Source organism: Callospermophilus lateralis, chromosome 16 (assembly GCF_048772815.1).
Source record: "Callospermophilus lateralis isolate mCalLat2 chromosome 16, mCalLat2.hap1, whole genome shotgun sequence".
NCBI classification, from domain to species: Eukaryota; Metazoa; Chordata; class Mammalia; order Rodentia; family Sciuridae; genus Callospermophilus; species Callospermophilus lateralis.
In genome coordinates this window covers 91,296,576-91,322,183 of record NC_135320.1, presented here as the reverse complement: position 1 = coordinate 91,322,183, position 25,608 = coordinate 91,296,576, and the positions used below count along the sequence as shown (strand labels likewise).

The 25,608-nt window shown below is 54.7% G+C and overlaps 3 protein-coding genes across 11 annotated transcripts in view; 2 read left to right on the top strand and 1 right to left on the bottom strand.

Moving 5' to 3' along the window:
* Nucleotides 1-4,478: 4,478 nt before the first annotated feature.
* On the bottom strand, nt 4,479-7,711 carry Grina (glutamate ionotropic receptor NMDA type subunit associated protein 1). 2 transcript variants are annotated; one of them, XM_076835729.2, is made up of 8 exons: nt 7,572-7,711; nt 6,813-6,942; nt 6,247-6,619; nt 6,052-6,164; nt 5,780-5,980; nt 5,529-5,657; nt 5,288-5,431; nt 4,479-5,200 (listed from the first exon to the last, which is right to left on the bottom strand). In XM_076835729.2, the coding sequence occupies exons 3-8, from the start codon at nt 6,593-6,595 to the stop codon at nt 5,051-5,053; spliced, it is 1,086 nt and encodes a 361-aa protein (XP_076691844.1). In that variant the 5' UTR covers nt 6,596-6,619; nt 6,813-6,942; nt 7,572-7,711; the 3' UTR covers nt 4,479-5,050. The 2 variants fall into 2 exon arrangements, with proteins under 2 accessions (XP_076691844.1, XP_076691843.1); XM_076835728.2 differs by lacking the exon at nt 6,813-6,942.
* Nucleotides 7,147-17,715, top strand: Parp10 (poly(ADP-ribose) polymerase family member 10). 4 transcript variants are annotated; one of them, XM_076835724.2, is made up of 12 exons: nt 7,148-7,185; nt 10,295-10,391; nt 10,510-10,688; nt 10,766-11,020; nt 11,092-11,328; nt 11,408-12,165; nt 12,276-12,497; nt 12,605-12,701; nt 12,920-13,582; nt 13,677-13,810; nt 16,862-17,036; nt 17,112-17,715. In XM_076835724.2, exons 3-12 carry the CDS (start codon nt 10,517-10,519, stop codon nt 17,444-17,446), a joined length of 3,048 nt encoding a protein of 1,015 aa, XP_076691839.2. In that variant the 5' UTR covers nt 7,148-7,185; nt 10,295-10,391; nt 10,510-10,516; the 3' UTR covers nt 17,447-17,715. The 4 variants fall into 4 exon arrangements, with proteins under 4 accessions (XP_076691841.2, XP_076691842.2, XP_076691839.2 ...); XM_076835726.2 differs by lacking the exon at nt 16,862-17,036 and having other exon boundaries at nt 7,147-7,185; nt 17,112-17,311; XM_076835727.2 differs by lacking the exons at nt 16,862-17,036; nt 17,112-17,715 and adding an exon at nt 16,797-16,827 and having other exon boundaries at nt 7,147-7,185.
* Nucleotides 17,716-19,393: 1,678 nt separating this feature from the next.
* Plec (plectin) overlaps nt 19,394-25,608 on the top strand; it is a 56,065-nt gene continuing 49,850 nt past the window's right edge. For 3 of the 5 annotated variants that reach the window (XM_076836427.2, XM_076836414.2, XM_076836412.2), the window contains exon 1: nt 19,394-19,611. In XM_076836427.2, the coding sequence (XP_076692542.2) occupies nt 19,419-19,611 (193 nt within the window). In that variant the 5' untranslated portion in view covers nt 19,394-19,418. Of the gene's footprint in view, nt 19,612-21,288; nt 21,449-25,608 lie in introns of those variants that run through there. The other 2 variants (XM_076836422.2, XM_076836421.2) reach the window with 1 other exon arrangement.

Below are 25,608 nucleotides of genomic sequence, written 5' to 3'. Positions count from 1 at the left end.
TTTTTATTGGGGGGAAGCCATTCAAATGAGGCCAGGGGTCAGGTTTTGGGGGAGTTGAGTCTAGCTTCATGATGTCTGCTGTCAGCAGATTGACTGACATCTAGGAAGGCCACACCCAAAGGCAGAGCAAGAGAAGAGGACACACAAAGGGAGTTTCCATGGAACATTCTATCCCAAACAGGGCAAAGGGGTAGGATTACAATAGAATAGGTGAGTGTGGCTCATACCCAGGGGTATGCCCACTCAGAAGACTGGCCTTGCTATCCGAGCAGGGGGAAAAGAGCGAGTCACAAGATCTTTCAGATTTCCATGATGGAAAGCGAGTGAACTCAATGTGGCTCCCCACAAATGGGGAGATGTGGACAATGGAGCAAAGTGGGTCAAGAGATTAAAGGGAAAAGAGGCATTACTTTTGGGACCTCCTGAAAGGTGTTCAATATTCTACAGTTCTGAGACTAGGTACACAATCAAGAAACATCTGTCAAGTATTTTGATCTCAGAATAGGCCAAGTCATACTTCTGCATGGGAAGCAGCATCTGGGTCACACTGAGGAAGGGGCCACCTTGGGAGCCTGCATCAGATCCCCTGCTTCCACCTCCCCCTTGTCCCTGAGAGCAAGTTCTTCCTGCCTATACCATCACCGTAATCTTCACTGATTTCCCTGCCTCTGCTTAGACCACTTCAGGTTCATCATTACCTGCAAAATATGCCTTAGATTGTGCATATCGCCCTCAACTCAGCTACTCAACCACCTGTTCCTCCCCCATGCATCCTTTCCTCCTCCTACCTCCAGTTCCCACCAGTGTGCCTCACGCATCTCCTAGGCTTTTAGTTTGCTGCCCTTAATCCTGAGATGCCTTCCTACTGGTGGTGATGCCAAGCCAAAGTCCATAAGTCTGTAGCCTTCTCTGTCTCTGGTCCTGATTTGGTTGGTGCTTGTGTGGCTCATCCCATGTAAAGTTCATTCATTCATTCCATGTTTAATATTGCGGTGTGCCAGATCTGGGACCAGGTGCTAAGTGGGTGTTGAAATTCACAGATCACAGTCTTTACCCTGAAGGTGCTTCCAATCCACATATGCTGAACAGTAGCCCTGATGAGCCAGAGAAATGGCAAAGAGGACCTACACTGATATCACGGAGCTAAGGTCCAGAGTTGGCCCCACGGTGTTTTATTTTTTTGGTACTGGGGATTGAACTCAGGGTCACTAGACCACTGATTTAGCCACATCCCCAGCCCTATTTTGTATTTTATTTAGAGACAGGGTCTCACTGAGTTGCTTAGTGCCTCACTTTGCTGAGGCTGGCTTTGAACTCACAATCCTCCTGCCTTAGCATCCTGAGCCACTGGGATTATAGGCATGCACTACCATGCCTGGCTTTTTTTTTTTTTTTTTTTTAAATACTGGGGATTGGACCTAGAGTTGCTTAACTATTGAGCAAGATCCCCACACCCCCCTCCTTTTTTATTTTTTTGTTTTTTTAAATTTTGAGGTAGTCTCACTAAGTTGCCAAGGGCCTTGCTAAGTTGCTGAGGCTGGCTTTGAATTTATGATCCTCTTGCCTCAGACTCCTGAGTTACTGGGATTACTGGTGTGCACTACAACACCAGGCTCCCAATGATAGTATTGCTCAGGAGGGTGGGAAATGTGATGGAGATGTGAACATTGTATTCCTTAGATACTGGTGTTGTTTATTCTTTTAAAAAAAAGATTTAATTATGACTTATGTAAATAAGTGCTTTTAAAAAATACTTATATTTTATGTGGTGCTGAGGATCAAACACAGTGCCTCACAGGTGCTAAGCAAGTATTCTACCACTGAGCTATGACCCCAGCCCAAAAAGTGCTTTTAAAAAAAAATATTTATTTTTAGTTGTAGATACACAATATTTTATTTTTATGGTGCCGGAATTAAACCTGGTGCCTCATGCATACTTGGCAAGCGCTCTACCACTGAACCACAACCCCAGCCCCAATAAGTGCTTTTTTAATTGAAAAATAAACTCACCTTCTTTGGCCTTAGTACAGTTAACTGTGCCAACAGTTTCCAGTGAAACTCCACTTGGGCATACCACCTATAGTTGAACAAGTTGGACTACTTATTGCTCCCGGAGGCAAGGGCAAATGTATACTACGTAGAGCCATGTGGAGTCATGGTTAGGGTTAGCAAGGACTTCCTTACAGGAAGTCCCACAGGACCAAGTTGGGTAACCTGGAGGAAGGTTTCAGTCATTCTGTACCTGGTGTCTCAATACCTCTTTATCTGGAAAGATAAACTACAGTGAAGCTAAAGCTGTCAGTTGTGAGGGGGTAGCAGTCACTCAGCCTGGCCAGCTTAGGGTGCTTCTAAGACTTGTATGGCTTGGACAATGCCTATGTTTTGCCTGTGTTTAGACATGAGAAGGATCTTATTTTTGTCATGATTCATCATGGTAACAGAGGCCTTGTGTGTTATTGATATTCTGTGAAATTATTTATATTTTAAGTAGAACACCACCAAGGCCACTATCTGTGAGTGCCAGGCCAGCTCCTAACAGCACTAAGGGCTCTATCTGTGAGTACCAGTTCAGCTTCTAACAGCACCATGTCCTTGCAGATAGGACCAGGCCAGCTCTTTGGTGTGGAGAACTGCTTTTCTTTCCTACCTGAGAAATCATTGTGTTGACAATTGCTATGGTTCCATTCAGCTTCATGCATCAATGTGAGTGCCTTCTCCCTTTTCGTCTGCCCAGCCCAGGTGCTTGGATTCCTTATTTCACTTGATTGTCTCTATTTTGCCCCTGCTCCCCTTGCCCTGCATGCTCAGCTTGATCCCTTTGCAGCTGAGCTGACTCCTGATGCCTCTGAGATTATTTGCTTGTAGCTCCTCCTCTTTGCTTTCTTCACCTGTCTTCAGCTCCAGACTTCCTGTACATCCTATTTCTGGGCTTGTCTTCCTGAACACCATCCCAAGTTGGGTAACCTGGAGGAGGCTATGGCTCATTCCTTACCTACAGGACAGGCCCAAGCACTCCCTCTTTGACCCTGAACTTCTTACAGTGAAGTCTTTGTTCTGGATTGCCTGGCCCCCGAGTCCTGGCTGACACCTCTAGACTCCCAGTGGTTTCTAGAAAGTCCTCTTCCCCCAGCCAAGAATTTGAAAAGTTTGAACTTTTTGAGAATACTGCCTTGCATGTTTTGCTCAGAGGATCTCCTACCCCACTGACTTTCTCTTTAGCCAAGGGATGATCTATATTTCCTCTTTAGTGTAATCTGAGGGGTCTGTATGTGAGCTAATACTGAGCAGATTTCTTCTCACCAGCATCCCTGGAGGAGTAACTGGACTTGCTTAAGGGAATGCCAGAAAGGGAGGCTGGGTAAGAGAGCTGCTTTACCTGCTGCATCTTGGCAACTGGAAGGCAGTGTGCATCCATGCCTTGGCAGAGGGGCTATGAACAATGACAGTTCTGCACAAGGTCAGGGCTGGGACTGAGCTGAGAGCCAGAGAGCAGGTGGGCAGAAGGCAGGATCTAGGTACCAAGCTAAGGAATGTGGACTTCATCCTGAGGGTGGCCCTGGTAGAGTCTTAGGCAGGTGGACTATGTGATGCACATTTCAGAAGTATATACCTGCTGGCTTGGAGGATTGGTAGGCATGAAGAGGCCTGAACAAAGCAGTGGAAGGTTGGTAGGGAGAGCAGTGATGAAGGAGGAGGACAGCAGCTTCTGGCCTGGGGAGATAATACAGGAACAGCAAGTTTCAGGGAGGGTGCACATGGCTCTGTGTGGTGCACACAGCTGTGTGGTCTGTGAACATCAGGTGGCTTGTGGTGTGTAGGTCCCTTAATATATCTGAAGTACTGGTACTAGTTAAGCAAGTTTGCAGACAGGCTGGTGGGGAGGAGGAACATCCCCAGAAGAGATTCTCCTGCCAACCTGGATGTAGAGTCTGAGGAGGAAGGCCACAGTGGCCAAGGGTGCCTCAGCCCCAGAGCTCAGAAGCCCAGGAGGGTTCAGAGTTGAACTCCAGGCATTGAACCACCTTCTGTGGGGATCGTGAAGATCTGGACAGCTGGCTCACTTGGGATGCATAGCCCTGCTCAGGGGGGTTGGTGGGTGAGAGCAGGGAGAGGCATGCAGAACAGGCTGAGGCTGGGGGCTTTTGAAGGGACCAGGTCAGGTGCCAGATGATGCCAAGGCCTCAGTCTCCATGTAGCTCTCTGCCAGGTGTATCAGTCACCTGTGCTGATGGCCCCTGGGCTCATGGGGCCACTGCTACACTGTATCCTTCCCAGAAGCACTTCCCATTATGTGACCTGGTACCACACCTTGCCTCAGGGTCTCTGTTCATCAGCTGAAATCCCAGTATACTTCTTAGAAGCTTGTGTTAGTTCCTATCCTAAACCTCTGTTAAGGCCTCTTCTGTGCCCCTCATCAGCTAGGGTGCCTGCAGCTCTCACATCACGGAGGAATTGGCAGTGAAAATAGAGATGAGAAGCAGAGAGCAGAAGATCCCATTTATTGGAACTTTAATGACAGCAGGACGAGAGGAAGGCTTCCTCCTTTCCTGAAACATGCCATCTTCTCTGCTCTCAGGGCTCAGCAGAGACCCCCAACCTGTTTGTCCCTGAGAGCAATGCTCCAGGTGGAGGTGGGGAGGGAAAAGGAATATTCTATGCCAGGCTGGGGAGCTGGACAGGAGGGAAGACGTGCACCCTCACCTCTTGGCTCAATCCCTCTCCCCTGGGACCTGGTGTTGCCCCCAGACCCTGGGGTGGGCTGGAAGACGGGGCTCATGCAACAATGAGTCAACAGGAGGTGGCACAGAAACGCAGCCCTACTACCCCTTAGGTGGGGCTGGAGGGCTAAAAGGGGCCATGCTGTGGCCACAGTGGGTCCAAACGGAAGTATCTGCAGTATACATACAGGAGGGTTGGAGAGGGGATTCCCCCTGCCCTAGGCTGTGTCTGGGACCAGAGAGAGGGAAGTACAGGTGGCCTGGTCATGTCAGGGGCAGGGTCCAGGCCAGCCATGCCACCTGAGCAGGGCACAGCAAGCTGGGGGAACAGGCTACTCCTTGGCGCGGCCAATGATGGTGAGAATGTACAGGAAGATGTTGATGATGTCTGTGTATAGGTTCAGTGCTGCAAACACGTACTCCTCTGGGCTCAGGGACAGTTGCTTGTTCCCCAGCAGCAGCTGTGTGTCCACTGCCAGGAACTGGGGACAACAACACAGTGTTGCTGAGGGACAGCCCCCCACCCACCCAGTTTCCCCTCAACCAAGGCCTCTTACCCCCTCACTCACACAGGTGAAGAGCAGAGCGCCCAGTGAGGCATACACGATCTCCAGGATGCGGTTCCGGATGAAGATGCAGAGGATGGCGAAGATAAAGAGCACCACCATGCTCACCAGGAGCACGCCCATGCATGAGGTGAAGTCATAGCGGGTCTGGGAGGACAGAGAGGAACAGGAGACTGTGGGTGCTGGGCCCTGGGAAGGCCAATGGGCCCCAGGGCCACAACCCTGAATGGGTGAAGGTCCTCACCTGCATGGAGAAGATGACTACTGTGAAGCACACAGCTGTGGTGATGCCCACAGCCATGATGACCGCCTCAGTGTTATAGAAGCTGGCTATCATGCCCACCATGTAGGACAGGCTGATGGTCAAGACTGACTGTGGGAGAAGAAGACAACACCCCACCCTGGGTGTGCAGAGCTGCTCCCGACCACACCCCAGGTCCCTGCCCTCCACTTCTCCATAGGCCTCAGGGGCCTGGGCTCATGTTTGGGGGTTACCAGTGCCACAAGGTTCCAGGGATGCTTTCGCCGGAAGTCCCCACAACAGCTGAGGACAATCAAGGAGATGAAGAAGATGGCGTAGGAGACATAGTAGGTCCAAACATTCTCCCGGACAAAGCCCTTCACTTCCCCAACAAAAGTGAACACAGCCACCGTGGACAGGGTCACTGACAGCTGCAGGGTCAGCACCAGGAACACCTGGGGAGGTAGCAAGTCAGAGCTCTACCCCCAGCTACCCCAGGGCTCCCTACCCCCAGAGAAGGCCCTACCTTGCGGATGAAGGCCTGCCTGATGCTCTTGTCGTCCCAGTTGGCAGAAGGGAATTCCTGGTTGTCATAGTAGGATGGGGGCCCCTCCTCCTGATAGTTTCCAAGCTGTGGCGCTGGGGACACAGGGGCTGGGTGAGTGCCACTGCAGAGCAGCTCTGCCCTTGCCCCTGCCCCCCACCCTTCCCCATCACTCACAGTCAGGGTCCTGTGACTGGAAGGGCTGTGGTTGTCCATAGGGGTTCGGGGGGAAGGGGCTCTGTGGGTAAGGCCCTTGGGGGTAGCCTCCTTGAGGGTAGGGGCCCTGAGGGTAGCCCCCTTGGGGGTAGGGACCCTGAGGGTAGCCCCCTTGGGGGTAGGAGCTGGGGCCATGGGGATACCCTGGTTGACCATAGGGGGAAGGCTGGAAAGGGGGCTGTGGGTAAGGGGCCCCAGGGTAAGGAGGCTGAGCATAGGGAGGCATGGGAGGCTGGGGCCCTCCAGGATATCCAGGGTTGGGGGGAGGGTAGTTGTCCCCAGACACCAAAAAACTCTTTTCATGGGACATGGCCTTCCGTTCTGCCAGCTGCCCCTAGAGGAGAGAGAGAGAAGGATCAGCCCTGACTGACGGTCACTGGAACCAGGCCTGGGCAGCCCCACCTGATGCCGAGAACCCAGGAGGAAGGAAGGGTGCATGACCCTTGCTCTGGGCTGTAGAGTCCTGGAGCCATTGGGCCAGAGCGGGTGGGGACCGGGAGGCAATGGGCTTTCAGAAGGGTCAGTACTAGGCCAACTCTGGAGATGGGGGAGGGTACGGATGAGGAGAGCAGAGGGGAAGAAATGGCTGTCAGCCTCTGGATCTGGGACTCTGGAGGAGCCTTGTCGCGGCCGCAGCGTCCTGGGGTCAGAGCTCAGCTGCAAGGGGGCTGGGGGTGCGGCTGAGGATGCGTGGGGTGTGCCTGGGCCCTCCCCTCGGCATCCCGCCCCTTAAGCAGCTTGAAAGGGTCAGAGCCGGCGGCTATTTCTATCCCTGGAAATCCCCACACCATCTGTGACCCCCGGGAGCCCTGACCCCCCTCCCAAGTGCGGGCCCGACAGTCCCTCGCTCCCAGGGAAGGGAGCCGGCGTGGATTGGCTGCTGGGGTGACTGCCAGTGGGGTATGCTAGGAACAGCGGGGTGCGGGGGTGTGGGGGGATGGAAGCGAGCAGAGGGCGTGCGGGGAAACAAAGCAGGCGTGGGGGCGACGGGGGTTGGGGGCTGCCACAGGACCGTACCGTGGGCGGGTGGGCCCTCCGGTTGGGTCAGAGCGTTTCGGGAAGGCGGGTCCTGCCCCCGCCGCAGCGCGCCGCCCCCCTCCCTCCAGCTCAGGGCCACCGCAGCTCCCCGCCCCCACTGCCGCCGTCATCCCGGGCAGAGCGGGCCGCGCGCCCTGCCTGGACCGATGGACTGACAGACCGAAAGCGGCATTACTAAGCTGCGCAGGGGTACACGGGGGCAGCTGCCGCGGGTCAGGCACATTCTTGCGCTTGGGCTTGGGACTCACCGCTCCCAGGGCGCCTCAGGTGAGCACGGTGTCGGCTGCTCGGCTGCGCGGTGATGGCCGGTGCGTCCGCACCCGCACCCGCACCCGCTCAGCGGCCAGCTCGGCTGGGCCTGCGCCTGCGGCTGGGGAGACGCAGCAGGGCCTTGTGACGGGGCGGGGCCTTGTGACGGGCCAGGGGCGGGGCCTTCTGAGGGGCCGGGCCTGGGAATGCCCGGCGTCTGCGCGGCGGCGGCGGACCACAACGGTTGGTCTCACCGCCTGCTCTTGGCCGCCGAGCAGTCAACTCAGGCCTGGGGCCAGAGGCTCTCGTCCCACTTTCCGCCAAGGACTGGGGTCGGGCCGTGAGAGCTGAAAACCCCCGGAGGCAGGGGCCTGTTCTAGCTCCTTGTACAGGGAGTTAAGAAATTGATTTCTACATCCTGGATTTGCTGAAGCCCCCAAGTTCTCTCCCTCGCTTCTTTGCCTTAAAACACAGTGTTCATTTTACTTTTTCATCCAAGACTATTCAAACCAACAGACCTAATCGTTTAATTGCCCCATTCAGTCTGCCAGTCATGGAGACCAAACTGCCAAGCACCATAGGAGGCCTCATGACTTGTGAAGAGGCTGAGGCTGAAATGCACAGCAGGACTGGAGGCTAGGTTACCGCCTGCCTTGGCTCTGAAAGTCCTGACTCTGCCAACAGGACTTCCCCTGGTGGTCTTCTGGTCCTCTGCAGCAGGCAGATTGACTTGGGGCCAGTTGGCTGGGGACCTTCCTGTGCTTCCTTGCTCTTGGGTGTCTGGCCCCTCCCAAGGTGGGCAGTGGTTGGGAGAAGGCTCTCTCCTGTGCCCACTATGTGCTCGCTCAATATTTAACAACTGGTTCTAGTGAGGGGAAGCCCTGATCTGTAGCTTGTGCACATGCCAGTACAAAATACTGTGTGAATATTCCCACTATGATCGATTTCAAGCTACCACCAGTTTAACAACACTTCACAGAAATTCCTCAAGATTTAATAACGTGGCAACCACGTGAGCAATTACAGTGCACCACTGCTTGTGGCAGACCTCTGCAGCTGGGATTGGCACTGTCCATTAAGTAATGTGCAGTATGTTAGAAGGTGATGAGTCCTATAGAAGAGAAAATGTTCAGCAGGCTGGATGAACTTCAGTGTTTTGTTTTGTTTTTTGGTTCTGGGGATTGAACTCCAGCGCTCAATCACTAAGCCACATCCCCAGCCCTGTTTTGTGTTTTATTTAGAGACAGGATCTCTCTGAGTTGCTTAGCACCTTGCTAGATTGTTGAGGCTGGCTTTGAACTCATGATCCTCCTGTCTTAGTTTCCTGAGCCACTGGAATTATAGGCATGCACTGAACTTCAATTTTGTAGACCCAGAAGCTCACACAATTTGAGTGTCTTTCCTTAAGGAAAATAAAATGACAAATTTGTGGTAGAGTTCAGGACTTCAGAAGCCTAGGCAAGTCAGAATGCTTTAGGGTTTTTAGCTTCATTAAATCTGCCAGTAGGGGCCAGGTAAGGGCGATCAGGGAGAAGGGATGACCACTGGGTTTGTGGGTAAGGCCATGTCACACAGAAGGAAGAACCAGTGCGGGGGTGCTGAGGTGCAAGTGGCCTATAGCTCCAGAAGAATTGAGACCAGGGAGGCTAGACCCACTGAGCATCATCAGAATGGTTGAAGGCCAGTTAGGCCCTCAAAAGAACTTTAGCATTTACTGTCATCAAGCCTGAGAGCTGTGGCAGCCATTGTTACCACTTTACAGATTCACCCTGCCCACTCTGTGGATTATCCACTATGGAGTGGGCAGGTAGCTGTGTAGCAAGAGGCCTGGGTGGAGCAGTGAAGGTGCCAGGTGTGTAGGGCTAGGCATGCAGGCTGGGTAGGACCTTGGCCCCCTAGAGGACTAGCAGGGGTGGGGCTGGGGTGACTGGGAAGTGAGGGTAGAGATCAGAAGTGGGTACAATCTTGAGAAGGCTGACAGAAAATTGGATCAGATATGGGGGGATTGGCAGGGGGTAGGAGTGTGGACTAAAGATCCAAACTGGCTGTGAGGCCTGGCATTGCCCTGGGCCCTGACAGTGCCTCCATTTCCTCTCCTGTAGTGAGGATTAGAGGCAGCAAGGCATGTCCACATAGTGCCTGCATCTTCTATGGCTAGTCACGAGAAGGAGTGAGCGATGATGATGATGATGATGATGTAATATATGGGAAGGACTAGACATGTGGGAAGGCTGGAGAGAGCCACAGGAAGGGGCTCCAGCAGGGAGTGAGAAGGCAGCAGGAACTATGTTAGAGTCAAGGGCAGAGCTGCTCACTCTCAGCACTTGGAGGAGGTCTGGTTGCCTAGTGGGTATGAAGGACCACTTTGGGAAGGTTGCTGAGAGAGAGGCCCGAAGACTCTGAATGGAGAATAGTGACTCAGGCCCCTTGGTACATTTAATGGAGAGGGTGATTGGCCATTCCCAGGCCATAGGAAAAGGGAAGATGGCCAGAAGACATCCCTGTCCTCTCTGCTAGCCAGGGGCTGCAATGGGCCCTGGAGGCCAGTGGGCAGGCTGGCAGGAGGGTTCTGAGGGGTCTGCCCCACCAACACCTCCTGGTGGGCTGGGATTGAGGCTTCAGCTGAAGAGGAAGCATCTAAAACACAGTGGCCAGTCCCCAGAGCCAGGCATGCCCCACCCTTTCTCTTTCCCTTAGTCAGTTTCACTTTTGTTTTCACTAGGTTTCTGTTGTTCTGCGGGAAGGCTCCGGAAGGCTCCGGAAGGCTGCAGAAGGCAGTCACAGGAGTCCTGGTTGAAGGCTTGGGTGGCAGGAGGATTGTAAGTGTGGAATATGGGGCTACCCATGATGGGGCAGCACCGTGGGGTTATGGGGGAGGGACCCAGGGAGGGAGCAGGAGGGGTGGAACATGCCTCTTCCCTATCTGTTCCATCCCAGGGTTTTGATGGCTGAGGTGGAGGAAGGAGCAGCGGTAGAGCTCCAGGGACTTCCCCCTGACATGCCAGAGGAACTGCTCATGCTGTATTTTGAGAACCGCCGGCGCTCCGGTGGGGGGCCTGTGTTGAGCTGGCAGAGACTTGGCTGTGGGGGTATCCTTACCTTTCGAGAGCCTGCAGGTGAGGGAGCTGGCTAAAGGGGGCAGCCTGGGAACCCTGATACCCTAATGTCACTGATGTCCCACCCCTGCTCACAGATGCCAAAAGGGTCTTGGCCCAGGCAGAGCACCGACTACATGGTGCCAGACTGAGCCTGCACCCAGCTCCACCACGCGCCCCTGCACGTCTGCTTCTCCAAGGATTACCACCTGGCACACTGCCACTGCGCCTGGAGCAGCATGTCCAGGCCCTGATGAGTGCCATGGGGCACCCAGTGCCGTCCTGCCATGCCCTGGCCAGTCCCAGGCCTGATCGGGCCCTGGTCCAGCTGGCCATGCCCCTTTCTGAGGCAGGTGAGAGGCCTGAATGGGGCTGAGGTGCTGGTTAGGGAGGTACACCAAGCTGACTTGCACACTTCCCACAGAGATTCATGTCCTGGAGGAACAGGCCCGGAATATGGACCTGGATGGGGCTATGGTGTCAGTGACCTGGGTGCCTCAGGCCCGAGCTGTGCGTGTGGTGAGGGGCACACCCCCTTTGGACATGCTGCTGCTAGAGTTGTACCTGGAGAATGAGCGCCGCAGTGGTGGGGGGCCCCTGGAGGGCCTGCGCAGCCTGCCTAGACAGCTGGGCACTGTTGTCTCCTTCCAGCAGTGGCAGGGTGAGTGGGCTGGGTGGACACATGGGACCCTTCCTCTTTCACAAAAACTTGATAGGCTTTCTGTCTTCTTTCCTCCAAGTGGCTGAACGGGTGCTGCAGCAGGACCACTGGCTGCAGGGCTCAGAGCTGAAACTTGTCCCCCACTATGACATCTTGGAGCCTGAGGAGCTTGCTGAGGGCACCAAAGGAAAGGATAACCCATCCATGCTGGGATCTGAGCATGCTCTCTTGGAGACTAGAGGGCTGGCAGAAACCCTGAAGGGTGCAGGGGCTGTGACTGTGGGTTCTGGGGAGGCACCAGGGCAATTGGAGGCCTTTCTGAGGACAGGTCTTCAGGCTGTGCCAGTTGGCTTGGATCCCGTGGGATGTCCAGAGCAAGAGGGGCCTATGGGATCTCTGGAGCAGGAAGGGCCTGTGAGCTTGGGGACTGTGGGGTCTCCAGAGCAGGCTGGGCTCATGAGTCTGGGGCCTGTGGGGTCTGCAGGCTCAGTGGGCCCAGTGGAGATCTCTGTGGAGTTGCTGGGACAAGTGAAGCTCAAGGGCCAAAGACCCATGGGGCTTCTGGCACAGGAGAGCCTGATGGAAGTTGCCAGGGGCTCACCAGGTCAGGAGGGGCTGGTGGGTCCAGTAGAGATTGCCCTGGAATCTGCAGAGAAGGTTGGGGTGAAGAGCCCTAGGCATATGGGGCTTCAGGGTCAGGAGGGCCTGGTAGAGATGGTGTTATCGATGGAGCCAGGAGCTATGCGCTTCCTACAGCTTTATCATGAGGACCTTCTTGCCAGCCTGGGAGATGTCGCTCTTTTCCCACTTGAAGGAATGGATGTAACTGGCTTTCGGGTGAGTGACCCATAGAAATTCCTCACTTTTGCCTCCTTTTCCCACTGGGGCTCTGGGTACCTTTCCTGTACCCTGAATCTGCATACTGTTCCTCTCTCATGGTCCTGCAGCTCTGTGGAGCCCAGGCCTCATGCCAGGTGGCCCAGGAGTTGCTGCAGAGTCTGCTGGGTAGCATTAGCTGCCATGTGCTGAGCCTGAAGCACCCAGGCAGTGCCAAGTTCCTGCTGGGTGTGGAGGGGCAGCACCTTTTGCAGGGTTTGGAGGCTCAGTTCCAGTGTGTCTTTGGGACAGAACATCTGGCCAGTGCCAACCTGGTCATGGACCCTGAAGAGGTAAAGATGAAGTTCTTCCCTATCTCTCTCCTGTCTTACTCTCCAGCTCCAGGTACCCCCTCTACCCTTGCCCAAAGGCCAGTGACTCTGATATCCTTTCCCCACAGGTGGATCCCACTGAGATCCTTCAGGTCCTCCCTGGCCACAGCCATACCTGGTGGCTCACAGATAGTACAGGCAGTGACCAGGAGAACATGAGCCTGGGTAAGGCTCCCTGGTAGGGGCCCCCAGCATGTCCTGTGGTCCTTTTTTGACCCTGCTCTCTGCCTTGCTCTGAACTCTTACCTCTCTAGTGACCCTTCCCAGGCCCACCCTCTATCCTCGAACTCACTCCATCTTTCATCCATTCCATCTCATCCTGTTTTTCAATACCACCCTGGCTGGACCTGACTCATGACCCAGTGTTCTCTCCCTACCCTCAGAGGAAGTCCGAGAGCTGCTGGCAACCATGGAAGGCTTCGATAGGGAGAACTGGTTGTCCCTGGAGCTGGGAGAGGAGGGACCTGAGGACCAGCCAGAAGAGGCAGCAACTTCAGGGAAGGAGGATGAAGAACCCACACCTGGGGCTGGGGAGAAGCCTGTGAGCCTCAGCACTGGGGCAGCTGGGCAGCTAGAGGAGGAAGCTGCACTGCAACTGGCCCTCCATCGGTCACTAGAGCCTCAAGACAAGGTTGCTGAGCAGGAGGAAGCTGCTGCACTAAGACAAGCTCTGGCCCTCTCCCTTTTGGAGCAACCCCCTTTGGAAGCAGAAGAGTCCCTGAATGGAGGAACTGGCAGTGGGACCCAGTTGGTGGTGACTGCACCCTTTGAGCAGGACATGGATGAGTTGGAACAAGCATTAACAGCTGCCTTGGAGTTACACCTGAATAAGGAGACTGTGAGACACCCAGGCCGTGTGCTGCCCAAAGAGCTGTGTGCTCGCCTGGGGCAGTGCCATGGTGTGAATGTTGCCCTGCATGGTGATTGCACTGTCTTTTGTGGCTTTGGAGCCCAACCTGCCCATGCAGCACGCCACTTTTCTGTGCTTCTTGCTGGCCCCTGGGATCAGAGTTTGGCCTTTCCCTTGGTGGCTTCAGACACTACTTGTGAGTCTGTGCTTTGGACTAGGAGAGGGCAGGTGGCTGACTATTGGGCTAGTGTGTAAGCATGGCCCTGATGTCCTTTCTTTCTATATGTCAGTGCTAGAACAGAAGCTGAAGAGGCCACTGGGAAAGCTGGAGGGCCTGGAAGAGAGCACCAAGGAATTCCAAAACGTGGTGGAGGCTTTCTATGACACCCTGGATACTGCCCACAGCAGAATCCGCATCATACGGGTGAGTCTATACTCTGTCTCACAGGTCTCTGTGAGACCTGCCTGCATCAGAGTCTGCTGTTCAGGACCTGCTCAGCAGGCAGGCTAGAGACTGAGGTAGGGACAGGAGAACACTGGGGCCTGAGGGAGGCTCTCTGCAAGGAACTATGTGAGATGCTCTGTTCAGTTTCCCTGCCTGGACTATGGAATGGTGATGTTCTCTTGACCACTGTGAGAGCTACTTATTCCCATAAATGAGTAACTTGTCCTGTTCTAGGGCCTCTTCTGTCTCCAACTGGGGCCAGGGCTCCCTGCAGTGTGGTGACCTCTTCCTGGCTTGTTTGTTTGTTTATTGTAAGGCTAGGGATCCAAGTCAGGGCCTCCAGCATACTAGACAAGTGCTCTACCACTACCTACATCCTCAGCCCCTTTTCTTGTCTTCTAACTTACTAAATTTGGCAACCCTGAAAATGGACTTGTTTTCAAAAAAGGCTGGGAAAAATTGGTGGGGAGTTAGAGTGAAGCCCCAGGAGCCACTACCTGTCCAGGAAGGTGAAGAAGAACCCAGAAGGAAGGACTAGAGAGACCAGAGAGGTTTACAGAAGACATAGGTTGGGGCAGGGGTGCACAAGATGAGTAGGAACCACAATATCTTCCCTGCCCAAAGGAAGGACTAAGGAGGGAGGGTTGGTCAGGATGGTCTATCAGGGAGTTAGTGTGGGGAGGGGGCAAAGAGTAAATGGGGGATGAGGGCAGGAACAACTCTGGAAATAGGCTGGGTAGGAGGGAGAAGGATAAAGGTAGAAGTAGACAGAGGAAGTCCAGGGTTGAAGAAGTTTCTGATCCAGAAAACAGTGTGCTCATAACTGAGGGATGAATCCAAGAGAGGGCTGGCCATAGACAGATGAGAAGGACAGAGGAGAGCTTGAGTCACTGTGCTGGTAAGCCTGGGCAGAGTGTTCTTCTCCCCTCTTGATGCTCAGTTATGGGTAGAGCCAGCAGCAGCAGACTGGTCATAAATACAGAACCTCTGGTCTTCCCCAAGGTTGGGGAATTTACCTACAACCTGACCTACTTACCCACTTCCATCACCATTACCACCACCACCATCACCACCACTACCATCATCCCACCACCACCACCACCCACTGGTGACAGTTACCACCATCACTGTCACCACCAACAGCATTCCACTAGTACAATCACCACTATCCCACCACCACCACCATCCTACCACTATAGTTATAAAAAATAGAACCATAGTAAGTAAAGTAAATGAAATCCTATTATTAAAATTACTGCATGAAAGAAAGTGTTCTAAGATTTAAGGCCTAATGGCTTATCTTGTAATTTTTTACTTCATTTTTTTGCTTGGTTGTGCTTGGCTGCTAGGGTACTTTGTGCCTCCTCAATGCCCTCTTTTTGGAGGAAGGGGTACCAGGGATTGAACTCAGGGCACTCGACTCCTGTGCCACATCCCCAGCCCTATTTTGTATTTTATTTAGACAGGGTCTCACTGAGTTGCTTAGAGCCTCGCTTTTGCTGAGGCTGGCTTTAAACTTGTGATCCTCCTGCCTCAGCCTTCAGAGCCGCTGGGATTACAGGTGTGCACCTCCGAGTCTGGCTTGATACCCTCTTGTGTGAATTCTGTTCTTGAGTAAGGAATATCTCTGAGTGGATAGTGAACATTTTGACTTTTAAGTTTAAAATAACTTTTGTAATTAGAGGTATTTTACAATTCTATTTTGAGTTGATATAAACTTTCTATATTGTTAAATGTTCTAACATGTCTTTATTTCTACATTCTTCATTAATAATTTTGCTGGGATACAGTGTTCAGGTTCAAAATATATTTGCCCTCAGACTTTTGAAGACTTTGCTCTTTTTTTTATTTTAAGATTCTTTTACCCTACAAACTTAAAAACATAAATATCTCCATGGTTTCTTAGTATCCAGCATTGGTGAGATACTCAATGTGAGATTTCTTCCCATTTGTACATTAACCTTGATAGTGGGTGTGTGTGTGTGGGGGGTGTATACATTTGATAAGTTTTCTTCACTTCAAGGGTAAGATTTTCCTGTCAGGTGCCAGGAATATGTCCTTCACATTGTCCTTCCTGGCATTTCATGGGTCCTCCCATCTGGAGATGTTACCTTTCTGCTCATCTTCCATTGTGTTCCCAGGAGCCCCCCACTCTTGCCTGTTGTCTTTTCCTGGAGCTCCTGAGATGCAGAACTTAGACCTCTTCCACTTGCCTCGCTCCCCATGTGTTGTTTCCTTCTTTTCCTTCAGCTCTGCTCTCTGCATCAATTACTTATTTCCATGTAGATCCTCTAGCTGGATCTTTAGTTCTAACCATTCCATTATCTGGCCCACCCACAGAAGTTAGCTCTTGTTCTTGGCCTCCTCCTTCATGCTAGGGGATCCAACCCAGGGCCTCCCACATGCTAGGCCAGTGCTGTTCTACTGAGCTACATCTTCAGTCCAGCAATCTCATTCTTAATGTAAGAACTATTTCTTATTTTTAGACTTTTTTTCATAGCATCTAGTCTTGTTTTGTGAATGTAGTATTGTTTTGATTGCCTCTGAAGCAATCAAAAAAAAAAAAAAAAGCTGTATTTGGGTGCTTGAGTTTGTTACTTTAGGGCTTGGTCACTTCAGGCCTTCTCTCCTACCTGGGTCTTCTAGAACTGAGAGGGCGGGGGCATCTGAATGTTGGGAGTACTGCTGAGGGCAGTGTAGGCACCTGGCTAGGCTTTATGCTCCAGAGGTCTGACTGTGCGTCCTGCTGTTCTGGTGATCCTGTGGAGTTTGTCCACCTGCAGTCCTCTCTGCAGGAGTTAGACCTCCCTGGAGGTGTCAGGCCTTCCTAGAAGTCCTGGGATGCCACTTGCTCCCTAATGTCTGTGGCTGGACAGAGAATGAGGGGGCTGCAAGGTCTCCCCCTGAATTTTCCACCAAGGGGCTCCTGATTGCTGACCTCCGCTTTTCCTGGGCCAACCCACAGGCATAGGAAATAACTGCAAGAAATAACTGCAAATAGCCTGGCTCTGCCCATCTCTCACCTGATAGGTGGAGCGTGTGTCGCACCCGCTGCTGCAGCAGCAGTACCAGCTGCACCTGGAGCGCCTTGAGGAACGCTGCGTGCAGCGCCCTGTGGAGCGGGTCCTGTACCATGGCACATCGGCCTCCGCAGTGCCGGACATCTGCGCGTTCGGTTTTAACCGCAGCTTCTGCGGCCGCAACGGTTAGGCCTAGGCTGGTTAGGGCTGGGGCTCCATCAACCCCCATCACTCTGACCTCTGCCGCTTCCACCTTGCAGGTACGCTCTACGGGCAGGGTGTGTACTTCGCCAAGCGTGCCTCCCTATCCGTGCAGGACTGCTACTCGCCTCCCAATGCTGATGGCCACAAGGCGGTGTTTGTGGCACGGGTGCTGACGGGAGACTATGCGCAGGGCCGCCGCGATCTGCGGGCACCCCCTCTGCGGCCCTCTGGCCATGTGCTCCTGCGCTACGACAGTGCTGTGGATTGCCTCCATCAGCCCAGCATCTTTGTCATCTTCCACGACACTCAGGCGCTGCCCACTCATCTCATCACCTGCGAGCACATACCCCGGGCTTCCCTTGGACTCTCGAGTCCCTCTCTGGCCACCTGACCCAAGGGGCTAGCCTGTGGCCTGCTGCTCTACGGTTCCTCGCTCTACAAACTCCCTTTTCCTCCCTGGGGACGTTCCTGCTTCTTGTGGGGGGGCAGGAATCCAGGCCTACCCGGAGGGCTGGGTCGGCCCAACCACCAGGGGTCAGCAAAGCCCAGCAGGAGGGTGCGCCGGCCTGACACGCCCGTCTTGGCTGGTCCTCGTCTGAGCGCTTCTGTGTCTCTGAATAAACGTGAAACCAGGCAGAACCTCCTGGCGTTCGGAATCAGACCTCTGGAGAGTGGGGGTCTCCGCGTAGCCAGGGGTGGGGTCGAACGCTCCTGGGGGCAGCTGTTGGGAAACCCACTGAAGCTGCAGGGCGGAGCCCTGAGCACTCGAACCCCACGCCGCCCTGGAGTGGCTCACGCTCGCCCAGGAGCGTCTCCTAGCCGACCTGCACGCCCCGCACGCACAGTGAGCACGTTGCCGGCGCATCCGCAGGCTCGGGTTCCTGGGCCTCGGTGACCCGCCCCGGCCTCGCGCGCGCGGATCCCGGTCACGCTGGCCTCGCTTGCCAGCTCTTGAGGGTGCCCGCGCAGCTCTGTTCTCATTCGGGGGCCAGGGCGGGGCTCCAGACTCGCCCCGCCCGCGCTGCCTCCACGGCTCTGTCGGCCCCAGCAGTCTGGCTGCGGCGGCCGAGCTGAGCCCAGCGGAGCCACTAGGCACGTAGGACCCGGCGGGCATGGAGAGGCGCGCAGCGTGCGGGAGTTGAGGATTTGGGGCGGGTGGGGTCTCGGCCAAACGTCTCCCGGAACTAGGGGCTGTGTTGCAACTCAACCTGCGCTATCGCGGAAGACACCACCTCCCAGCGCGCGGGAGTTTGCGGAACTGGACCGGCGGTGCGGGGAGCGTGGGTAGGAAAGGCTGCTGCGAAGGCTTGGCTGCCGCGGACCTCTGGGCTGGGGGCTGGCGCGGGGGGCGGGGGGCACCCCGCCCCCCGGCTCGGTGCCCGCAGTCTTCTCCCCGCCCTTAGCTTAAGGGCGGAGGCACAGAGCCCACATTGTGCCCCCACCCCACCCCTCCCCTGCCGAGACAGAGCCCCATTCACCTCTCACACGTCAGTCTTGTGGATGGGAGCTGGGACGTGTGCACGCGTGGTATGCGTGCACTCCCGCTGCGCCTACAGTGAGCAGGGTGGGCTGCAGGAGCGGCGCCCCGCTACTCCAACACCCACCCCCACCCCCAATCTTGCCGCAGTGGAGCTTTGGCGGCCCACGCCGCTGCGGCTTCAGTTATTTATAGGCCTTCGCTGCGGAGATCCGAGATCTAGGTGGGACTGTGCAGGGCTGGAGGTGGGGTGGGATGGCGTGATGGGGAGTCTAAAGACAGCTTGGAGGTAGTGTGCCAGCATCCAGTGGTAGGTCTGGAAGTCCTCCCCTGAAGCCAGGACAAGTAGGAGCCTGGGGCCAATGTTTGTTGATGGCTAAGGGGAGATTGGGGGAGGGAAACGAGTTGGGATGCAGCTGGTGGAGATCATTGTCCAGTGACAGGGTGGGGAGTCTGCTGTCAGTGCCTGAGTGAAGGTAGTCACTCCCTCCCCTCATGTTTAACAGGGTAGAAGGTGGAATCAATGTCCTGTGATGGGGGTGGGGTAGAAGGTTCAGTGATTGGGTGACTAGGAGAAGGAAATGAACCGGGTAGTCCTGGTAGTGCACTGGAGGAGTTGAGATCAATGTGTGTGGTGGTCACTGTTTGGGTATCTGAAAAGTGGGCTGGAGAGGGTGAGGCTAGATGTGAATGAGACGTCAAGGACTGGTAGAGAGGAAGGGATTGGTATGTAGGCAAGGCAGGGTCATAGGAAGGGTGTGGTGTCTCTGTTGATGGGTGGCTGGGGTCAACATTTAGTTTAAGGAGGTGATGGGTCAGTGTGCAGTATCTGCCTCTCTTCTGCAGGCAGAAGTGTGACTGCTCCCCTGTTTTTCTCCAGGAGGCCATGTCTGGAGAGGATTCTGAAGTGCGAGCAGTGTCTGAAGGTGGCTCCAATGGAAGCAGTGGTTCACCTAGCCCTGGGGACACACTACCCTGGAACCTTGGTAAAACACAGAGGAGCAGGAGGAGCGGAGGTGGCTCTGGGGGCAACGGCAGTGTCTTGGACCCTGCAGAGCGGGCTGTCATCCGCATTGCAGGTAACGTTGAAGTACCTGGTCTGCCCAGCTCCTTAACACAGGCCTGTTGATTGAGCACCTGCTGTGTGCTGTGTGCAGGTGTTTGGATTGACTGGATAAAAGGCCAAAGGAGAACTCTAGTTAGGGAGGGCTTCTCTTGTTCCAGGTGAGTGCAGGTAGTACAGCGCCCCCTGCTGGCCCCCCCAGGTAGCTGCACAAGCCTAAGGCAGGACTTCTTGCTACACACCATCTCTGGCTTCATAACAAGGGTCCAGATGTGATGGTGATAATTCCTTGGGGTCCTGGAGCTAAACTGCTCACCATGCCCCCCAGTTTTGGCTGCCACCCAGAAGCGCATGGGAGTAGAACAAGAGGAGATACCTGGTCAGCCAGAGTCCAGCTTTGCCTACCAGTCTGAGGAGGAAGATGAGAAAAATCCAGCAAGAAGGCCAGGGGAGGTTGGCAGGCAGTCTATCCCTTTGGGAAGTAAGTGACCTAGGGCTGGAGGCCATTGGGCAGAATATATCAAGCAAGGGAGTATGGACCTTATTCCATCCACTAGGACCCTCAGGGGCTTATGCATCATATGAAAGGCATGGTAGGTCCAGGAGGCCAGGAAGGTAGACCAAGGTGTGAGGGAGAGGACTGGAAAGCCAGCTTCCCAGTGGGGAGGTGATGCTGCAGGAAGTGAAGCAACCGACTGTGGAAATAGGAGCAGAGAAGAGTAATGGACATGCTCTTGCTGCACTGCCCCCTGCCCCCGGGGTCATGTGCTTGTGCAGGAGCCTATGATCTTTCTCATATCATGTAGGATTGTGTGTGTGTGTGTGTGTGTGTGTGTGTGGTGCTGGGGGATTGAACCCAGGGCCTTGTGCATGTGAGCTATATCCCCAGCCCTCATGTAGAATTTTAATTGAGGTCATTTTTTTCCCACTTGAAAGAGAATCATGAATGTCCTCCCCATGGACCTTTAATGATGCAAAGGGGTGGGGGTTGCATCTTAGCAGCCACTTATGGTGGTCTTTGGCATTCATCTGCTAGCTATGCTCTAGCCAGCACCCCTGGCAGGATCTTTGTGTTTTCCTCTGATTATTTTCTCAGGATTGATTCCTAGAAGAGGGACTTTTGCTCACAGGGCTCACAGGATTTAACGTTAGGAGAAACACTGCCAGGAGTGGTCCAGAAAGCCATCTGTCAATGTTGGGAGATGATGGGTGGAAAGGAATTGTGCTATACTATTTATTACCAAGCTTTCTTTTTTACTTCTGTAAATCGTTTACTCTTGTCATCTTACGTACAGATTTTTTTTTTTAACTTGAGTTTAAAGGACTCTTTGCCTACCAGAGATATCAACTCTATCTCCTATATTGCAATGGAAGAATTCTAAGTAAAGGCAAAGGGAGGGAAGGGGAGCGCGCGGGCGGCCCAGAAAGGTCGCACTGGCTGGGGCAAGGAAGCTGGAGGACGCTGACCTGGGACCCAGGAGAATCAGAGCTGCGGGAGGGCCGCGGTCTGGAGAGGGAAGGGGCGTGCGCCTGCGGGACCCGCACCCGCCGTGGGACCGAAACTTGGAGCGCGCTGAGCAGCGCCCAGGGGCAGGCGTAGCTCCCCGGGCAGTCCCGCGGCCCCGCCCCACCCGTGGGGCATCCTGGGTGCGGGGCGGGGCGGGGGCGGCCTCTTTAAGCGGTGCGCGGGGCCGCGGGGGCAGTGCGGCGGCCCCGGCTGGAGGCTGTCCCTGCGCTCAGCGCCCCACCGCCTCTCGCGCCAGCCGGCATGGCTGCCCTGCTGACATCCGGCCCGCCACCCGACGAGCAGGACTTCGTCCAGGCTTACGAGGAGGTGCGGGAGAAGTACAAAGGTACGGCGCCAGGGGCCTCCGCCCACCCTCTGAGTGAGCCGCCGCTCGCTCAGCGGTGCCTGGGGCGGCCAGCCCAGCAGCCGGTCACTGACCACCTCGTCTGCCACCGCCATCCCGATTGTGGCCCAGTGCGAACCCTGCCACCATCTGGTCTCACCAGTGTGGCTCAACCCGTGTCCCTGGGCGCCCAGGGAAGAGGTGGGCAGCGCTGCACTGAGCCCCCGCCGCCATGCCCTTAATAGGGCATCGAGCGTACGGGTGGGTGGGGTGGGCCCAGCGCCGGTTGTGGCCCACAGGCTTTTTCAGGGTACGGCCGTCTGGGCCAGTGTCCATAGTCTGTGGCCAGCAACACGTGGGTCAAAGCTAAGCCATCCCCTGCCCCTCTGGAGCGCCTTTCCCTTGGGTGAGGTGACTGCTGCTGCTGCCTGGCAGTGGGTTGCATAGCTGCCGCCTCTCCTCACTTCCCCAAACTGGCCAGGCCCTGGTTTGCACCTGTCCCTTGGGGGCAGCCCCTCCTTCCTCTTCAGAGGAACATCAGAGTAGCCACCAGCTCTGTGGCCGCAGACCCCCTTGCCCTGCTTCATGCCCTCCTGGAGCCCAGGCCCTCACTGCTGTCAACAGTCAAAGCCCAGCTGCCTGGCTCTGGACTGGATCACCTAGTTCTGAGCAGAAGTGGACCCAGCCCTGGCTCTTAGCCGCAGAGGCTGGGGAGTGTTGAGATGGGGTCCCCAGGCAGAACTGAGCAGAGCTGGTTTCAGCTCCACACTGGTATTTTTGCTGGCTCTGCCTGTAAGGGCAGCTCAGGGAAAGAGGTCCTGCTGGGGCTTTGCCTGGAGTCCTGTGGTGCCACTCTCCACTTCAGACCTCACACAGGGTAGGTTTCAGAATGCTCTGAGCCCTGTGGGTGTGCTCTGTGGGCCTCTGCCAGTACTATAACTAACCCTTTAGCCTGTGTGGCCAGTTAACCTGGGCTCAGTTGTGACATTTCTGGTTTAGTGGATTCCTGACCATTGCACCCCTGTGGAGGCCTTGGGTGGGGGGCTGGCCTGATGCTTATTCCTGCATGGCTGAACTTATCTTGAAGGGTCTACCTCAACAGATGCAAGGCAGAGAATGGCAGCCTGCTTGGGCCATAGACCTCTGGGTAAATTCTGTTTACCAGGGGCTACTTATGTAGATTAGTGCTTCCCTCCAGAATCCTTGGTCTGGTCAGTTTGCTGAGCTGCTGCATTGCCAGAGTCTATCCTCAAGCTGGGGAGGGTCGAGGTGGGTTCTTTTTCTTCTTCTTCTTCTTTTCTTTTTTTATATGTACTTTTAGTTGTTGATGAACCTTTATTTTATTCACTTATTTATATGCAGTGCTGAGAATCAAACCCAGTTCCTCACACATGCTAGGCAAGTGCTTTACCTCTGAGCCACAACCCCAGTCCTGTTCTAGACACCTTGCTGAAGCTCCCCTGGCCTTCCTGAGGAGCTGTGTTTCCCCTGGAGGGAGAGTGTTCTGTTAGTCTAGGAGTGTCCTGACAGATCCCTGGAGGTTCCTGGGATCGTGTCTTAGTGCCTTCATCCAGCCTAGCTACCTCAGTAGACAAGCTGATGTTGGACACACTGGGGTGTCTTGGCTTGTGTCTGCCTCCTAGTCTGGAGGCCGATGAGAGGGCTGTTGGGGTTCTTGCCCGGCTTGGGCTGGTGAACCGAGGGTGCCTGCCTGCAGTGAACTTGTCATGTGATAATGCAGCTCCCTGCGCATGTGTGGCACCAGCCTGAGAGTAGCTGAGAGTTGCTAGGCAGGAGAGCAGGTGCTAGGGGCTCCTTGAGCTGAGGGTCAAGAGAACTTCTGGGACATGCCAGGCACGGAGTCCCTTCAGCTCTGGCTCCAGGGAGGGGATGAGTGAGAAGCTGGGAGCCGTAGCCCAAGGCCAAGAAATAGCTGTGTGCCCCATTCCTCTCCCAGACCTGACCTCTGAGGGCCGCATGGGCTGCTGGAGGGCTGAAGCCCCTACCACATGCTGTTCCTGGGGTGGAGTGGTCTGGGGAGACTGTTCCCAGTGAGGGAGGTAGAGGGTATTTGCCTGATGTCAGCCAGTGAGCAGCAGCAGGCAGTGGAAGCAGGAGTACCCCTCTCCTGGGCCCAGCACCGCTCCAGCTTGCCCAGAGGAGAGGGAGGGAGATCACTCACCTGCTCTGAGGGACCCCTACCCAGCCCATGCCTGAGCTGAGGAAGGGTGCCAGCCTCTGACTCCTGGCTTCCTCCCCCTCTGGCATAAAGCCCAGCCACTCCTTTGACAGACTCCACCTTCCTTTTCTGACTCTCACCCCATTGACCTTCAGCCCCCACACAACTTCTCAGGCCTTCCCAGGATAGGTCATTCCTGGCTTTCCCCCTGGAAACCCCTGGTCCCCCTGCAGGGTTACTGTACCTCCTAAAACATTTTCAGCTTTCTCTCTGCCTGAGCCCCTCAGCCTGCCCCATCCTCCCTGTCTTCTATCCAGGGTGGATTCCTGTGGGACTGAGACCACTGGGGCTCATGGTGAGACAGAGCTCAGGTGTCCCGGGGGAGGAGACCTCCCTTGCTTCAAGGCTGTGGACTAGCCAGCCAGTTAGCTAGGAGGGGTGCTTGACCCTGGTCCCCCAAGCCTGGTGTGTGACAGCTCACAAAGGCTGGGCCACCCTGCTGTGCCTTGGGAGCCTGGAGAGGCCTGTGGTAGAGCGGGAAGGCGGGGCAGGGTTTGAGCGGGAGCTGAGGTGACACTGGTGAATGGAGGAGGGAATGTTTGTGGAAGAAGGAACAGTTGGAGCTCCCTTAGCAGTGCTGCACACCATAGGGCAGTGGCCAGTCAGTGGGCCCTGGCACAGGCTGCAGGATAGGGGTTGGGGAGTGAGGCCATCTGGGAGGTCTGGGCAGCCATGGGTAGAGACTTCAGGAATGGGAGCTTTGTGGCATCTGAGACAGCATGGACTAAAGGATGGGTGCTGATGACGCTGCCAAGAGGGTCCTGGAGGGGGCGATTTGTGTGAGAGGAGAGAGCAGGGGAGAGTATTGTTGGTGAGTGGGTGGGGTCGGGGAACCTGCAGGAGGTACCCACCTGGGAGCCCTCTCTGGACTGGGAAGAAGGTGGGGTTGGAAAGGGGCTAGGTGGAGTGTCAGCATGTCTGCAGGCAGACCCAGCTGGTGGCGGATTTCCCCACTTTCCTGCACTGTCATTGTGATGGCATTGTCCTCACATCTCTGCCCCCTCCTGTGCTGAACTCTGAGCTTGGTTATCTGTGTCCCTGGGGCCCCCAGCCAGCGTTTGTAGGGTGCTTGCACAAAAGAATGGTAATGGCAAAGGGTGTTGTCTGCAGTGGCTAGAGCTCAGCTGGCAGGGTAGAGGCTGGCAGTTGTTTGGGGCCCTTCTGAGAGGCTTTTGATCTGTGATTGTTGTCAAAAGTAATGCTAAAAAATAAACAAAAGTTCAGTGGAGCTATCCAAAGAAAAGTGGCGATGGGGGGGCTGGGGTTGTGGCTCAGCGGTAGAGCGCTCGCTCGCCTAGCACGAGTGAGACCCGCGTTCGATCCTCAGCACCACATAAAAATAACGGCATTGTGTTGTGTCCATCTACACCTAAAAAAAAAATAAATATTAAAAAAAAAAAAGAAAAGTAAAGTGGTGATGGTCACACCTCTGCTCCCCTCTGGATGAATGAGAAAAGCAAGATTGCCAGTTCCAACTGTGATTCCCTCTGGATCTGCTGGCTTTTCATGTCAGCCCTGATTAGGTCAACCTCATGCTTATTCTGTTTTTAACAACAGATTTATTGAGATGTAATTCATATGCATACAGTTCACCCATTTAAAGTGTCACAACTTGATCTGGGGATGTGGCTCAGTGATATAGTGTTTATCTGGCATGGATGAGATCCTGGGTTTGATCCCCAGCACAGCAGAAAAAAAAAAAAACAACTGTACTGTTCAGTGGCTTTTAGTACATTCACAGAGTTGTGCAGCCATCATCACAATCAGTTCCAGAACAGTTTTTTCACCCAGCCCCTGGCAACGCTGATCTGCTTTGTCCTAAAGGATTGTCCCAGATTGAACATTTCATATAAATGCCATCATACCATTTTGTGTCTGACTTCTTTGACTCAGAGTAATTTTTAAAAAATGTTTTTTTAAAATT

Coding starts and splice junctions, on each gene's coding strand:
- Grina (XM_076835729.2), bottom strand. CDS start 6,595: ATGTCCCATGAAAAGAGTTTTTTGGTGTCTGGGGACAACTACCCTCCC. Junction 5,981..6,051: donor GGCAGGCCTTCATCCGCAAG/GTAGGGCCTTCT, acceptor CTACCTCCCCAG/GTGTTCCTGGTGCTGACCCT. Junction 5,432..5,528: donor TAGTCATCTTCTCCATGCAG/GTGAGGACCTTC, acceptor CTGTCCTCCCAG/ACCCGCTATGACTTCACCTC.
- Parp10 (XM_076835724.2), top strand. CDS start 10,517: ATGGCTGAGGTGGAGGAAGGAGCAGCGGTAGAGCTCCAGGGACTTCCC. Junction 12,166..12,275: donor TGGATGTAACTGGCTTTCGG/GTGAGTGACCCA, acceptor ATGGTCCTGCAG/CTCTGTGGAGCCCAGGCCTC. Junction 13,811..16,861: donor GCAGAATCCGCATCATACGG/GTGAGTCTATAC, acceptor CTCACCTGATAG/GTGGAGCGTGTGTCGCACCC.